The sequence below is a fragment of the Cyclopterus lumpus genome, chromosome 17 (genome assembly GCF_009769545.1).
Source record: "Cyclopterus lumpus isolate fCycLum1 chromosome 17, fCycLum1.pri, whole genome shotgun sequence".
Lineage (NCBI taxonomy): Eukaryota > Metazoa > Chordata > Actinopteri > Perciformes > Cyclopteridae > Cyclopterus > Cyclopterus lumpus.
In genome coordinates, this window is record NC_046982.1 from 6,846,219 (window position 1) to 6,863,222 (window position 17,004).

A 17,004-nucleotide genomic window follows, 5' to 3' on the forward strand; every position below is an offset into this window, starting at 1 on the left:
TGTTACATTATTGCGCTGTTACCTTGTTGCGCTGTTATTGTTTTAACACAAATCACGATGTTCTTTCGAATCCTAAACCAAATAGTGTTGCTGCCAAAACCCAGTCAATAGTTTCACATTAATATGAAACATATTTTTGGTACAGAAACATCGAGATTATGCCGTAGTTTGCAGAAATGTACAGGGCCAACCTTTTTTCTGCCGACTGTGTTGTGTTTTAGCAATACTGGTCGAGAGTTATTTTGATCCAAACAACTCTTGACAACTGTTGGATGGATAGCTTGTAGAAGTTTGAATTTGTCGAGTTTGGTTCATGAAACACACACCTGCCAAAGTAATGGCATAACATGCTAATCTAAGAGTGAACGTGGTCAACGTTAGACCTGCTGAACGTCAGCATGTGAGCGTGTTAGCATGCTAATATTAGGATTCAGCTCAACGCACCACTGTGCCTCAGTACTGCCTCACACAACCACAGCACCACCGCGGGCTCTTTCTCATGTTTCAAAGAAGAAGAAAAAAAGACTAATTCAATTTCCTGTATTCTACACAGCCATCTAATCGTTGTATATTAGAATCATAAGTACGGTACATACTTGATAAGATGCTGAACAAATAAACAAGAAACAATTTGCATGCAAAGCAACCTTCTTAGGCGTGATTGGTTCAAAAGGAAATACAGGATAACGAGTGAGCGATGAATAATTGAGACGACCGGCTTTTTGCAAACACGCTCCGTTACAAATCAATAGCCTCACTTTTATTGCATCACTAGCTGAGGATGCTCTCTTCTCTCCTTGGGTTGCTCCGGAGTTCAACACAATTTCCTTTAATCAGGCAATCAATCACTATTAGATCTGTGTGCCACACCAGCACGCAGCAGGCAAATGTGGCCCCCAAGCGAAGAAACTACAGTCCGTAAATTGGGACCGACACACACTCGTGTGAGCCCTGTGACTCAGTAGACGCCGCCTGAGCTCGCAAAGCAGCATTTTGCCTTTTTCTTCGTTGACAAGGGGGCGGCGCCGAGCTTTTTCCCCGACATGTCCTTTCACGAGAAATTACAGAGGGGAATGAACGTTCAGCGGAAATTGCTCGTCTCTGTCACTGTCACTTTGCGTATAATACAATATGATCAGATCCTTTTTAAGGTTACACATGTTCCGCAAAGTGATTGCGCAATACTTGTGTCTCAAACACGCCGGGCTTTATGTTTTGCGTAGCGCGACATGCTGTGACATCCTTGTGAAAGCCAGACACATTGTCAAGCACCATACTTTTACTCAAATGTGTGTGTGTGCGTGTGTGTGTGTGTGTGTGTGCGCGTGTGTGTGTGTGTGTGTGTGTTTTTGGGGGGTGGGGGGGTGCACCCTGTTACACACACAGCTCTATTTGGCTCCATTGTTCGAATGGCATAAAAGATTGAATGAGACAATCTGGCACAAGTGGAGAATAATCAGAGCAATACTGTGGTCCTCAGAGATCCGTTATTGAATGCATGACAATGGCGCCTGATTGGAATTGACGATGTCTTTGAGGACGAGGTCGCTCCTTTCCAGTCACTAATTTGCTCCGAAGCAACCTTTGACTTGGCGCGGGATCGTCAATGACGAGTTAATACGGCCATATTGAAAGGAAGTCAACACATGTGTGTTCACACCGAAAGAGAATACACCGGTAAAACTCTGGCCCCGCGCCTCCGTCAATTTACATAAGCAGCAGACGAATTCAAGAGGAGGAGGGTGCGTGCATGCGTGTCGCCATCTATATTTGGCTTTCGGCAGGAACGCCTGAGCGCTGTATTGCAGTATGTGGGAGCGGAGTGTGAGCTGTGTGATATTCCTGTATCAACACAAAGTCAGCATGAAGAAGTGCCGCGGATGTGAAAGCGCTGCTGACCTCGCCCGTTTTTTCGTTCAGTGCCATCAAGGCCGCGCCGCTCTGCGCCTGCATCCAATTGTGCGCAGCAGAAGGTGTTGAATGGAGGGCCCCCTCCGGGCCATCAGCCCTTCGGACACGGACGCTTATAAGGGAGTCAACAGCAGTGTCAACAGCAGTGTCAGCAGCGCGACCGACATGCATCACGCGGCTGCCTCACACATTGCCCGCGAAGCAGCGCTATCTGTCCACGTGCGGTGCGGCCCAGGAGAATGTGTATGTGTTCACCACCGACACAGCACAGCAACCTTGAATTGCACATTTCTCCTTATGATTGCACATTTTGGAGCATGCCAAATTCAGGTATGTGCTGCACACAGAGGGGGGGGATTGGGTCTCTCAGATTGATCCCATGAATCATGCAACATGATATTGTTTGATTGAAAGCACCGCGTCCAAATTGGATTCCCACCAACGTGCCCCCCCCCCCCCCCCCCCCCCCTTTCTAGACAAGTGCTGATGAAAGATAACCGCCTTTGCATTAATCAAAGAGATGGAGGATTTTGATCCCACTTTCAATTAGATTAGATTACAAACATTTGCACAAAACACACTATCAATTATCATCAGGTCATTTGGTTAGATCTCTTGCCCAATCCTGCTAAAGTGCACTTTGAATCTGACTGTGATGGGTGAAAACAAGTTTCTTAATAGCTGTGGGGAAAACTGGACCATGAACAGTCTTTCTTTGATGCTATTTTAATTATGTTTATGTCCTAATTTTCTTTTCTTTTGTTTGATTATTAACAAAGGAAAGTGGATGATCAGGCTTGCTGATCAATGACAAGAGTGTTAAGTGACATGAGGCCCTTAAGATGCAAGTGTGTGTGTGTGTGTGTGTGTGTGTGTATGTGTGTGTGTGTGTGCACTGACTGTAAGCGGGATGTGATAGTGCTCACTGTTTGTTTAGGATTACAAGACACTCAGGACCGGATGGTTTGATTTGTAGGAGGGGAGCAGCATAAATCCCATCACACTCTTGCATGCGCCACAAAACGCCAATAACTTGGAAAACAACACATTGCCCAGGAGGAGGTGAACAGAAAGTCAGCCCTGGTTTATTATTTGTAAGTATATATATATATATATATTTTTTTCCTCTTTTCCTCATCTGCCAAACTGAAATATCTCAGTGTCACAGATGCAATCTCTTCCATAGGGCCGTCTTCTTGGTAGTTAATTAGATGTCAGCAGCACAACCAAGGTAATTTAACCTTCATCAGCCTGTATCACATCAGAAGATAATGATAGGGAATTATTCATTGCATATTTTAGTGAGACATGAAAAAAGCTTTTCTCACGGATTCGAGGATTAAGCGAAGATGAATGAATAGAATGCACAATTCCACAGTAATATTTTGCCAAACAGTGAACTTCTTCTGTAGCAATGAGGGAGACTGTGTGTGTGTGTGTGTGTGTGTGTGTGTGTGTGTGTGTGTGATCGCATGGGAGAGGAAGACATACATACACACATACACAGATCTAGCAACAACACATTGACTATTAATAATCCTTCAAATCAAATGTGGAGTAAACAGCAATTATCTCAGGGCAATGTGATCAAAATCTCCCACCTTATGATCAATAGAGGCTACTCGCTATGCAGGCAGAGAGACAACTGATTGAATCCTGAATTGCTCATGCCCGTGACATTCAGAAAGCACTTTGAGAGCTAATGACCATAGAATTTAAATGAAAAAACTACACGGAAATGGATTACAACCCGGTGTATCATGATCACAAACAACAACGCCGCCAATTTTATACGTAACTTTCCAAATGAGACGGTTAAAACGCGGGCAACTCCAAGTAGAGCGCATGACGAGGTGCAAACACTGCAAAGTTGCGTCTGTTTTTTTCGTTCTGACTTGCTTCGCCTTTCCAATGCCAGCCCCGTTTCAACACGAGGAGCGTGAGCCAGTGAAACCGGACCGTGAGCAAATAAACGGTGACCTCGAACTGACCTTAACGCGCTGAAGAACCACTGCAGGGTGTTGTGATCCGAAAACGGTGAGAAGATGATTTCATTTGGACTGGGAAAGGACAGCTCGGTCCCATCGATGAGTCATATTACAATTGGTTGGTATTGATATTGTGTAATTCAAATCGGGACATGCAAAGGCTGCATCAGCAGTTTAGCATTTTCTATTCAAAATAGCCTATGACTATAAAAATTTTTTTTTTAAAAAGGTTTTAAATGAATGTGGATGAATTAATTAATTAAAATCGATTAACATTACTTTTACGAATTACTTTATCGCAACAAAAATAAAATAAACACAAATAATACAAATAAATGTATGCCAAGACCACACACACACACACTGAGAGTGAACACGACTATTATGTGTAAATGTTATAATACTCTGTCATTTGGGATGAAGGTTTAACAAAGGGGGAGCAGGGGGGGGGGGGGAGGAGAGAGAGAGACACCGCTCCGTCCCTGCAGTGAAATTGGCTGTGTGACCAGTAGGGAGAGACAGTGAGATGGGCGGTTTATAGACTCGGGTTTTTTTTTCTTTTTCTCCTCCCTCTTCGTGTATTGTGCTGGACTGAGTGGGAGGGAGGGAGCTGCAGCCTCAGTACCAGGCACCGCTCTCCCTCAGTACCCACTGGATAGAGACCGAGGAGGAGGCTGCCACATGCTGCCGACGCCGCCGCCGCCGCCGCCACCACCACCACCACCACCTCTCCTCCTGCTGTCTTTGTCGTAGAGGGACCTGTGGTTTTTTTTTCTTCTTCTTCTCTCCCCACCGCGGCCACGCTTTGTACCACACGGATATTGTTTTGAATTTTTTTTTTTTTTGCCCCCTCCTTGTATTTCTCCTTTTTTATTTTGAGGGGGGGTTACACGGATTCCGAAAAGCGAGCAGAGGGGACATTAAGCAGTCGCGGGCGCACCAATGTACTCACTACACGAGGGCAGCGGTCTGTTTCTGCTGCTGGTCTTGGCAGGACTGCAGGTAATGTGTCTTCTTTTAATTATTATTATTTTGTTTTGCTTTTCTTTCCTACGGAGCGGTTTTCGAGCAGGAGTTCACCCGGACAGTGTTGGAGGGGGGTGGGGGGGGGGGGCGCTTGTTTTGTTGTTTCGTCTGCGGCGGCGACATTTGTTGAGTTAGGAGCTCGGGCTTCCCGACGGCCACTTCACATCGCGTGCATGGGTTTTTAAACATGTTTTATTCACGGTAAAGTAGGTCTGGCACGTGCCGTGTTACCTGGCTAACGGTTCGCTTTTCAAAAAAAAAAAAAAAGATTATATGCGCACGAGGTGCCTGGTGTTGCTCAACCGCTACGCACGTTTGAATGAATTTATTCCAGCTTTAAAAAAATAAATAAAAAAAAGAGTTTAAATTGGCGATGGCGTAGCCTCGCTTCAGAGTTGAATCTGCTGAATCTTTTATTGTCGGGGAAGTTGGGGCGACAAGGGGCCCACACTAACCCAGTTCTCACTTGGTTATATTTAGTGTAGGTTTAATATGTATGTAGATCGCTGCAGCGTGTCCCCTGCCCCCCCCCCCCCCCCCCCGGCGAGCTAATTGCCTCTGGTAAAAAAAAAAAAAAAAAGAAGAAGAAGATGATGAGAAGTAGCCCAGAGCATGCACCATCACTGTATACCGATACATAGCGAGTGTTGTTGAAATGAAGTGTTCGTTGTTGTTGTTGGGAAATTATTGTGAGTATGTGGATGCTTTTGTTAGACAGCACACATCACCCCCCCCCCCCCCCACACACACACACAGTGAAATAATGCAGCGGTGGTGAAGCACCGGCGTCTGCGTGGTGACTTCTGTACATCCTGGTTGGGGAGACGTACTAGAATCCAGCTTTTCCCCTCTGCAAGCATTTTCCATTTAAATTCCTGTGATTTAAAAAAAAAAAAGGCAAGTGGCACCGATACCACAATGCTCTTTTTCCCCCCTGCAGGACTCCTCAGTTTTAGTTTCTTTCTTCTTCTTTTTTTTTTTTTTTTTTGGGAGTTGTGCATGCAAATAGAAAAACAGGGCCCAGGCCTCTGAATCAATGCTGAGGTTGTGTGATGGGAGTATATTTTGAACATGGACGTAGACCATCGCTTGTGGTTTTCTTATTGTTCGTGATTTGTTTATCTTCTGCAAAATTCATGCTTAAGGGAAACACCCGCCCCAGTGATTCAGATTTTGCTTTGATTTGCAACATCCCCATTATTCTCCCACTCCCTTTGTGTTGACACCCTAAGCAGTTTCTTTTCAAGATGAGGCAAACAAAAAGAAAAGGCACTATATTGATCACAGTGATCGCCTTGCAGTATTGTTAGACATCAGCAGTTGTTCTTTCTTGTTTATTCAGACATTTACACTTAAATGTTTATTCCCACGACAGTGGATCGTTAGCATTTACTTTTTTTTTTATTGCTTTGTTCCTGTACTTTAGAGTGGCAGTGTTTGTCCAGAGTAAAGAGTGTGTTGATCAGAGGGAGTCGGTCGTGGCCCCCTCCCTGGGCCCAGGCCCCTCCAGGGGTACAAATGGAGCTTGTTCTTGCCTAGCCATGCTTTTTGGCTAATGCTTAACCCTTTTGGCCTCATTATCCTAATTGCGGTCCCTGCTGCAAAAACAACAGATGCTTTTGTACAACTGTTGGGGGCTTTCGGAACGTGACCATGAGGCTTTTGGATGGCAACAGAGTGCTTTTTATTTTCTAAGGTTGATTTATGACTCATTGTTGCCCCTCCTTCCCTCCCCCACCATTACAGATTGCAGCAGAGGGCAGGGGTGCCCCACCATGCAGACCAGGCTTCTCTGAAGATGTATTCACGGTTGTGGTGCCAGATATCACGGAGAAAGGACGTCCCCTTTTCAACGGTGAGTGGTGAAATATTCCCACTGCTGGATGCGTGTTGTGTCTCTGTTTGTGTGTGTGTGCGTGTGCATGCTCGCCGCCATGCGTTACATTTCTGGGAGGATCAGAACAAGCCTGACATATTTAAACAATTAGCTTCGGTGTAGCCGTGTTGTACTGCATGTGGTGTAGTTTGCCTTGTAAACCAGCTGAAATGTGGTTCAACTTAACCATGTCGCTCCTGTCAGTTTTGCTTACATGCTGTTTTATTACTTTTTCTTTCCTTTTCTTTCTTTTTAGCTGACTCAAACATGTGCACCTTGTTCCTTAAGTCCTAGATCATACATTGCGGTTAAACCGTTTGTGTTTTGCAGAATGCATTTTGTTTGCGGGGAATATTAACCGCTTCTGTTAAAAGTGGTACGACTGTGTCGATCGCACGGGTCGTAAACAAGTCGATTACACACCGGTTTGAATACTTTTGACGCACAACTTTGATCTAGCAAGTAACTTAGCTGTGAAAACGCCCTCTGTGCCTCGAATGCTGGAGCATTTCATTATTCCTCTCACCATATGCCATTGTTGTGCATTAGTCTTGTTCTAATTCATCATCTCTTCAGTCCAGATTCAAACCATCCGTGGGGACGTGTTTCAGTCCGTCTCTTCCTCCTTTTTTTTCTTTTTTTTAAAACACGTTTAAGCCTAAAAGGTTCCTGCTCGAATCACAAATGGTAACGTATCCATTCGTAGTGTTGCACCGCTAAACCCACTCCGTGGCAGTAATAACAGCAATTAAATTATCTTTAAAAAATGTTTGTTACGCCAGTCGTCTTTCTGTGCGAAACCCAGACGCCCGAGCTTTATGGAGAGAAAAAAAAAGTATAACCTGGCGCAAAGAAGAAAGTGAAAAATAATGATTTTTTTTTTTTTTTACATTTATTTTTTCCGCAGTAGCCCATTACACTACAGCGAGCATGACCAATACTGCCTCTTTGGAATTTAATATTGGCAAAATGAGGATGCAGCAACCATGAAAGAGTACGCAGGCCTACACACGGCAATAAAAAAAAAAACCGGGGAATATATCACCAGCGTGCTATTAGGGAGGTTGGAGCCTTGAGGTCATTTGGACCTGAAGACATTCTCACTTGTGTTGGATTTCACAGTGTGTGCCTAAAACTGGCACGCTGTCGTTAGTGTGAGTCATATGGGTGGGGGGGGGGGGAAGAAGAGTGCTTGCTATGGGTGGGTACGGCTTTCACTGGGCTTTACCTTGTGCACAAGTTCCCTCCGTTTGATCCTGCAGGTGATGGATTTCCCTCTGTTGGCTTGTGGATGAGCCGTGACCTGGGGTAATCAGGTTCCCTTTTGTTTGCCCCCCCCTTCCTTTCTTTAACCTCCCCCAGGGAGCTGTTGCTCTGTGGGGACTTCCTTGACAGTGAGGGGCACTCCTGTGTCATTGTAATGCAAGCGGGGCTCAGCAGCAGCGTGGGATGATGTTAATGAAACTGCATTCTCTAATGAAAAAGCTCCTGTGGCATGCTTTTTGAAAGACAAAGCCCCCACAGTGTGGAGGGCATGCACAAAGTTTCTCAACTCCACCATGCTGGTTGGGCATATTGTTTTTTTGACCAGGAGCTGACGGTTGTTGTGTTTGTTTTTTCTCATTCATATTGATGCTTCTATAGCCGCATGTAGCCGGCTTTTGCTTTAAGTTTCCTTGCATTTCATTAGCTTTGTCAATGGTGGCCCGAAAGGTCTCGGACAATGAATGGAGAAGCAACGAGTGAATCGTGTTGGGATCGTTTTATTGACCACACCTGAAGGTCTCAAACCCGTTTCAACAGAATAACCCAGGACTATTGGTTGGTAGTTTAGCGAAGTTAAAGTAGGCCTTGCTCGCATATCCGTGTAATACTATTTGTACATTGTGTGAGGTGTCCGTAATGGTATTCCATCGCTCGCATTGTATTGCTTTTGCCTCCAGATGCATGAGATGCAGCAGGGGGGGGGGGGGTAGCGCTTGTATATCTTTGTCCCATCTAATTGCAGTCTCTCCGTTTTGTTACTGATAAAGAGAATACACATCATGCAGTTTGTAAAAAAAAAAAACTGGAAATGGGAGGGCATTCTTATGTAAACGGCTGGCATTGTATGTGCTAAACTAAAGGCATCCTGTGCAATTGTGGTCAAGCAGTTAACGTAGCTATTTGACTGTAAGATTTTAATCACATTCCCCGGGGCTTGGAGGGGGGGGGGGAGGCTTAGACTAGACTTTAACTGTTAGTTGGTCAAGTGATGCCCAATTGATTCTCAATAGATTTGTTAAAAATTGCATTTCCTAAAAGTTGCTTGGCAGAGCAGCACGGGGGAGAAGCCAGGAAAGGACAATTATTCCTGCTATGCGAACTCTTCTCCGGTGATCCATTAAAGGGAGGTTACGCTCATTGTTTGCAGATGCAAAACCGCGTCAGGATTAGGGGGTTACCCACTGTCTACCCTCTGGGGCCCCATGTGACCTTGCTTTTAATCTTGGAAATATTTGCTCTGGCCCCGGGGAAACGCACGTTAATCATTATCAGACCATCGCGCAGCTGAAAGTTTTGTGCGGCGTTTCCTCTTATCTTGTTTAGTCGCTTGATAAAGGGACTTGTTTTACCGAATTGCATTTACATTCATGTCGGATTGCGGCTGTGGGTGTTTTGCCTCTGGGTGTCTAATGGAATTCCAGTGGCTTTGGAGAGCTGACACACATAGCATTTTATTTTTTTTTACCAGACGAGGCCTTTTAAAGTGGGGTTGCAAAGTGAGTCGGTCGGAGCATTATTCAGCAGAGGTTTCCCTCCCTAAAAAGTGGGTTAATGAAAAGCCCAAAAGCCTAATTGAGCCTAATGCACTTTTATGCTTCTGCTCTGCCACCCCTCCCCCACCTTCCAACCATGCATTCTGCTTTAATTTGTATTACCTCCACCCCCCTCCCACAGCCCCGTGTTGTGTGTTGTGTCTTTTTTTACTATTATGGTAGCGCCGGTGATGGAAAAAGGAGTATGGCTATTGTCTGTTTTAACTTTGGTTGAAGTGGTTCAAAAGGGAACGTGTCAAGCGGGGGCCAGGGAGCAGAATGAGTCGAGGGGGAGGGATTCACAGTTGACCAGTTTAATAATGTGATTGTAACAATTAGTGTCCATGTCAGCAGCGAGAACATAACCTCGAAAGTGCTGTCGGGCTGCACACACATATATCTCAGGATTTTCCAGTTAATCTATCATTACCTCTCTTCGCTGTGTTTGTTAAGGCAACCATTTTAAACAAACTAAATTTCACCCTTTTGACAAGAAAAACACTGTTCGCGAAATCCGGAATTTTGCGGCGACCGAAAACCCATTGCTCATGTCGTTCTGGTTGTCGGCGCCCCCCGTTCAAGGCTCCGACGGACCCCGGGTACAGCTGGGGCCACTCAGATGTGTTTAAGGGGCCCCAGTGTTTGGCGAGGCGTGACCCCGCTCGACCCTCTCCTGTAAACTGGGCCGAGTGCTCAGCAACACACTTGGTCCCTTTTTTTTTTCCCCCCTGCTCTTGGATTTGGGATGTGGGTGGGGGTTTTCCTGGTGAGGTATGGATGAAATGAAAGAGGTCCTGACCCATCACCGGGGGAGGCACCACCACCTCATGTTGTTCTGACCTATGGAGTCGATCGTTCATCTCCTGGAGAAACGAGACAAAGGCAAATGAAACAAAACATTGGATATTAAATCACCATCATGGCCCTTGTAATATGGACCACCGACTATAAAAGACTGTCTCTGGAACGTTGCAGGATTTCCATTTTTATGCAGCTCTGTCGCTTATTGAAATATTCAGCGTAGATTGATGACGTTGACTAGCCTGCAAGAGCTCACAACCTCACACCAAGGGGATCCGCTGAAGTCCGGCGTCATAAAGAAGAGAGTGGCTGTCTTTTGAGAGTGTAGGAGGTCTTCATCAACGTCTGTGCTGATGCTGAATAATTCAGCAGTCAAACATGACTTTCTTAGTATTCAAATCCCCCCCCCCCCCATTCAAGATGAGATCCATAAAGAGCAGTCATACAGCAGATGAAGCAAAATGACCTTTTTTCTTTCTTTCTGGGAGTGGATCAATAAATCCAGGGTGCTCGTTGCAGTGATCGATATATATTGTAATGAAGGCAGCGCTCCGATTCCCAGCTAAAGCATCGCCGGCTGGCTGCTTGGAGTTTGTTTGATTCTTTATTGTTATCCGCCTGCAAACATTTATTTTCATTTCCTGTCTTATTTTTTTTCTTGGGAGCACCATGGCCTAGATAACCGCCACATATTGTGACAGCAGATTGAATCTTGGCAGTGCGAGTTTTTGGGAGGTTTTGGGAAGTAACCTTTTGATGCAGTTTGCCTCCAGTGTGACGGGGGAAGGAGACCGGGCCGAGTGCTCGTGCTAGGGCCACCGCGGCCATTTGTCAGAGGATCGCGCCTCCGTTTGCGGTCCTCTGGCCATATTGTAGAACTGAAAGAGTGATGTTAGCGCATTAAAACGCGGGCAGCCATCTGTGGATATTGAGTGCGTGGGTTTTTCCTGAGCCTGCTGGGTGGCGTGACGGAATGAGACATAGTTTATGTATGTCTGAGCGTTTTCTTTTTTTTTTTTAAGTTCGGGACTAAACCAAAACGGGAGTCTGATGATACTGCCTACTTGAGCAAAGGCTAAATGTAGATAAAGTAGGACTGACGCTAACCTGGTGGCTTCTCATCACCCTCTGTTCATGTTTGCTCTTATCAGCTGCAGGCCCTAACCCTCAGCACCTGGCGGTGTGCAGCTCTGACATTGGGCTGTAGTTTAGGTGTCTCTCTCTCATGCCTGCCGTGAATGTGTGGGGGGTTGTCCTTGGCATATAATTAGCTTGTTCAATCCAGACGTCTCTTGGTGGTGGTGGTGGTGGTGTTGAAGGGCAGCTCCTGGTAACAAGAGACTTCTATAACTAGCTGGTGGAGGTAAATGGACCTCGATCGCTTGACGGAAAAATCAGCAGCCAGACTGCGACTGGTATGCAGATTGTAATTTGTCTTTCGTTGTATGCAGCTACATTTCCCGACACAGAGAATGCTCCCCCCCCCCCCCCTCTGGATGCGGATGTGAAAAAGCCACACAGTCCGCTGCATTGCGCCGTCACACGGTCGTGTGAAGGTTGGAGGGCTTTTATAGGTCATTTGGTTCTAGATCACACCTGGGCTCCTGTAGCCCTGATGCCATATTGCTATGGAGTTTTTTTTTTTTTTCAATATTTTTTTTTTTTAATAAATTGATGAGTGCACTTCCATTTATAAACTGTCAAAAGAGAAAAGATTGATATACTCTGTTAAAACAATCATTTCCGGATTGCGTCTTGGCCTCGACGTGAGAGAGGGAGCTGGGATCCTTCTCCCCGATTGTTGTGAAGCCGGCTCCGGGCGTGTTTCTTTTATTCTAATTTTTTTTAAAATTTAATGTAAAGAACGCCCAGGAAGGGCATACGATCACCCCGTTATGTAAAGAGGCCGTGTATGAATAGCTGTATTGACCTGGCTTTCTGCATACATGAACTGGGCTGGGGATATTATTTTTTCCAACACTAGAACAAATGTGGGGAAGGAAATGCCAGCTTGCACCTAGAAGACAATACATCAGCACTATGGAGTGAAATGTTTACTTTACCTGGGACTGATTTGTGGATTTCAGAGCCATTTCTCTTCCGTGAGTCAGACTTTTTTTGGGGGGGGGGGCGGGAGAGCAAACGGCTCCATATCTCTTTCACAGATCCTGTCTCTACAAAGAGAGCTCTGTTTGCAGTGTTGCCCCAGCTGTTTATTGTGCATAACCCCCCCCCCCCCCCCCCCCCCCCCCCCCCGTTCGATTTATTTTTTGCCCACGGTTTCTCACCCTGCCGGGCTTTGATTCTAGAGAGCCTCGGCTTCACTATTTCCATCGACGGACCTGTGAAGCGAAGCCACTCCCAGTCCCCTCTACTTTCACCCCCTCTCATCAACTCTTTTGTTCTAAAGGCGATGCGTTTGGCTTCTGCTTTTGTTGCGTTCAGGGAAGAATGCATTCACTGGCTGCCCAGATGTAAATTCAACAGCGCTGAACCGCAGACAACAGGCAGACACGAGGTCTTTTTGTGCAGGGTCAAACCGGGAAGCCAATACTCGGATGAATATATTAATGAGGGTTTGAGCAAACGTAGAAAATAGACACAGAACCGGCCTTGTGTTTAACCTCCTGCTTTAAAGCGAGTGACACACATAGCTCACATTTTTAAAAAAAACAACAACTCGCACTGCGTTTAAGTTGGGGCGGGAGGGGGGGGGGGGAGGGGAGGGGGGCTACATGAATCGGCACGCCATTATTCCTCCTGCCAACAAAAGAGAGACATTTGAAGCAGAGACACGTTAATTGACCCAGATACTGTAACCATGTTCACTAAAGCCAATATCCTGCCTGAGGGAGAGACATCTACCTCTGCGGTGGTGGGGGGGGCGCAGGCAGGCACGCCAACTATTGTGTTCTGGCAGAGGGGGGGCTTCAATTTCAATGCACCAGCGCCTCTCTGGACACTGGCCTCTGAGGAGTCGCCGGGTCGTATCTAGTGACATTCTCCATTCGTCCTCCTTCCCATCCAGCCCTCTATCACCTCCGCCACTCCCCTCCTCCCCTGCCCCCTCCCCTGCCACTACGTGAGCTATAAGATGGAGCGGCTCCCTTGGCTCCGTACAATGATTGATGCGACTTAATTGAGTAATGCAAGGACAGTACTGCAGCATTTAGTGCCTTATTCTTGAACTGAGTTTGTCTCTCAGAGTGACCTTGGTGCGATTCTGATGTGGGATCTACGTGGCATTGGTAATGTGTTTTAATGGATGGATGGCTAACGTTTTTTTTTTGTGTCTCCGCGTTTGAGACGTAAAGGATATCATTACTTTACTCACAGTAAAATTCATCTTTTTGATTTGATCCAAATTGGATTGATGACTGGGAACGCTGCCTCCCCCCCTTCTCCCAAGCCGTTGACTCATCAGATAAGCATATGTAGTCCGTCATATTACTTGTCTCAAGTGATCTACTGTTACCGGGTCCTGCTGACACCAGTGTCTGCCATCACCGCGCGGATATTATGATTGACCCGCAGCAATATCTAGTCTCCATTTGAGCGTGCACACTGTGGCAGTGAGCAACACATCGCCCGCGTTGTCTGGGTTTATATTATCTCTGCCTCTGTCGATATTTACTGTGGCATTAAAGGGCGTGCAGCATGTCGCCACTTTATTTCCTGTAGCACTGCCTGCTCAGCAGGACAGGAGCTTCGGGGGGTGTCGGGGTGTAGTTTCCTACTGTGGGGTGTAACTGCTGCTACAAGATGAAGGGCCTGCTAATTTCTAAAACATGTCGAGTCTGACTCAGTCTGCACGAGCTGGCGAGGACAAAAGGCACGTGTGGCATAACGGTCCAATTGCGACTTTGGATTCCTCCACTCGTAAACGACTTCCTGCCTCCAAAAAGTTGTGAGCACAATGAATGGTATTGTGGAGGCGGTTGTATTATCAGCCGCTCGAGGGTTAGCTGTTCGTAAATTAGGTTGCACTAAAGACTTCGTCACAGACCTCGCTGCAATTTACATTTTAGTCTCCAGCCGCTGGTTTCCCTTCGTCCTTCGGCCGGCCAGGTACACATCCTGCTTGTGTGAGGTTGTGAGCTCGGAGAGGCCGTCCATTTAGAGCTGCGTGATTAACTGGGGTGAAAAATCAATATTTGCGTTCAAATCTCATTCGCACACGACTATGATTCTGCTTGTGTTTTGGATTAGCGGGAGATTATCATTTTCTAAATCGCACCGCGGGAGAAACTAGTGAAGTAAACGCATGCGATCCAATCCAGCATGTCCAAAGTCCAATGCTTCCAGTATGGCAACATACGGGTTACGTCTGCATGAAAACACGTTTTTAGGTTTATAAGATGATTTGCAGTTAGCTGTTAATATGATGAAGAGTTCAAGGTCGCAGTACGACCAGAAAACTCCTGGGAGCATCTAATGTGAACGTGTTTTCGAGGAGGGGTAGAAGACGAAGGTGTGACGGTGTTGCTATTTTTTTTTCCAGAGACGTTCACTGTGCTCGGCATCGGCAACGCGGGTTTCCAAATGTTTACCAGCCTCCATTCCAACCGTCCCTCCGATTCCACCAAAGTGCAACGCACTCGATCTTATATAGATCATGTGTCAGCCCTTCACTCTCACACTAAGTGTTCTAAGCAACGTGACCTTTGTAGAAGATAAGCTTCCGTTCGGCCAACTTGAGGAGTTCCGAATAACGGCGTCGACCATTAATTTATGGCATTGCTAACCATATGAGGGCTATGAGCCAAGGTTATTGACCTTTCACGCCTGTCACTGGTGATAGAGGGAGCGAGACCCAGCAGGGAAATTAATTGGGCTTATTAAGGAGCTGGGCTTTGAATCAAGCTGGGGGGGGGGGGCAACTTTATTCTCCAGTTTTCTCTTTCATTTAAATCATTACTTTTCTTTTTTTTCCTACACCAATTTGACCAATTGATAGCAGGAGTTCCACTGAATCATAATGCTTCCCTGACCGTGTCTGGGAGAGATCCGGGCGAAGTGCATGAAATGCCTGGAGGTTTAACACTTGGAGCACAAAACGCATTACAGAGGCACATCGTCAACTGAGGTCATTATCAGATGAGGTTTTTTGTGGACTCTGAATCGCTAATCAAAGCTTGGACGCAGAGGTGGTTTTTCAAGAATAGACTTTTAGCCGTTTTCTTTCAACCCCAAAATCTTTTTCCCAATGTTGTGCTTGTGATTTACTTTAGGTTTGCAGCTGTGAGACAGAGTGTGTGGGAGGGGGGGGGGGGGGGGGGTGTAGAGAGAGCTCTGCACAGGCAGGAAAAATGACAACAAAAACATTTGAATGAAACATGTAAAGGATGGCGTGCGAGCCGTGGACAGAGGAGACCGAGCCGAGCGCATGTTATTTCAGCCCCGTCCTCCCCTCAGAGCTCCCCTGTCTGTGAAAACCTGGTGGGAGGCAAGGGAGGCACGCATTTATATTGGATCAACATGCTATGATGTTGTTTTTTCCAGCTCCACTTGTGTTTATAATCATACTCCGCTCCCTTGTGGGGTGGAGGGGGTGGGGGTTTAACTAAAACCCCTTTTTTATTGACTCTGGAGAAGCTCATCTCTGCCTCATGCATTGTTTGTACATAGGACCACAATCGCATCCCGGTGGATGGAACTCGCACCGTGAATGTGCTTCTGTCCCCCGTGGGGTCCAATTTTAAGGACATTCTTAATATTGCACATTTGTTCCGTTCATACCTCCCGATCTTACGAGTGGGCTTAGCGATAACCTCATTAGGAGAGCGAGAACAGAGATGGGCCACTGATGGTGCTTCAGCCCCCCTCTGTAGTGTCCGTTGTGAGCGGCCTGTTGGATTTTTCAAGTGTTTGTTTATCTGCGACCAGATAGCCAGAGGATGAGGTAAAAGGACCAATGCATGAGAATTCAGTAAAGTGAGGCGGAGCGCGGGGGGGGGGATTTGCGTGCTGAGGTGGATTACTTATCAAAATGGTGTGTGCAACAAACAAATAAAGTTCTCTTTGCCTGTGGGTGACGGTGGGGTATGTGTGAGTGGGAGGGTTATTCTGGACCAGAAAAGCTCCATATCACAAAAAGCGTTTACCTCGAGGGTGGACTGTGGACAAGTGGGTGCCAGCTGATTGGGGGAAACATGCACTCCGGGTAAGATCACACCGCAGCCAAATATAGCTGTCACTCCAAAGCTGAAGAAGTTCACACAGTTCAGTAACAAACAGGGGGGGGGGGGGCTTTTAATTTTTTTAATGTTTAAATTTATTTTGTACACTACCTCTTTAAAAAAAGTTTCTGTGCACGGTGTCGGTTTCTCCATAGAGATTGAGACAAGGTTTTCACACCGGCACATTTCCAATCAGCTGGTCCCGGACCAAATGTGTCACTTTAACACTGAGCGCATTCCTCAAAGTCACCATGGTTTATCACAAACTTGTATAAAATCACACCTTTTTTTGTTTTGTTTGTTAAAGCAACCAAAAAAAACCCCACTTCAGAGAGCGTATAGCACCATTCTTTGGTCGGTGCAAATGTTGCTGCGGTTACGGGTGTTAGTAATGGAAAAATACATTTATTGCCTTTTACCTGACT

General features: G+C 46.2%; 1 protein-coding gene across 1 annotated transcript in view; it reads left to right on the forward strand.

Annotated features, from left to right (window-relative positions):
* Positions 1-4,355: 4,355 nt before the first annotated feature.
* Positions 4,356-17,004, forward strand: part of cdh2 (cadherin 2, type 1, N-cadherin (neuronal)) — a 57,550-nt gene continuing 44,901 nt past the window's right edge. The window contains exons 1-2 of the mRNA XM_034555269.1: positions 4,356-4,901; positions 6,672-6,780. Coding sequence (XP_034411160.1) covers positions 4,842-4,901; positions 6,672-6,780 — 169 coding nt within the window. The 5' untranslated portion in view covers positions 4,356-4,841. The remainder of the gene's footprint in view (positions 4,902-6,671; positions 6,781-17,004) is intronic.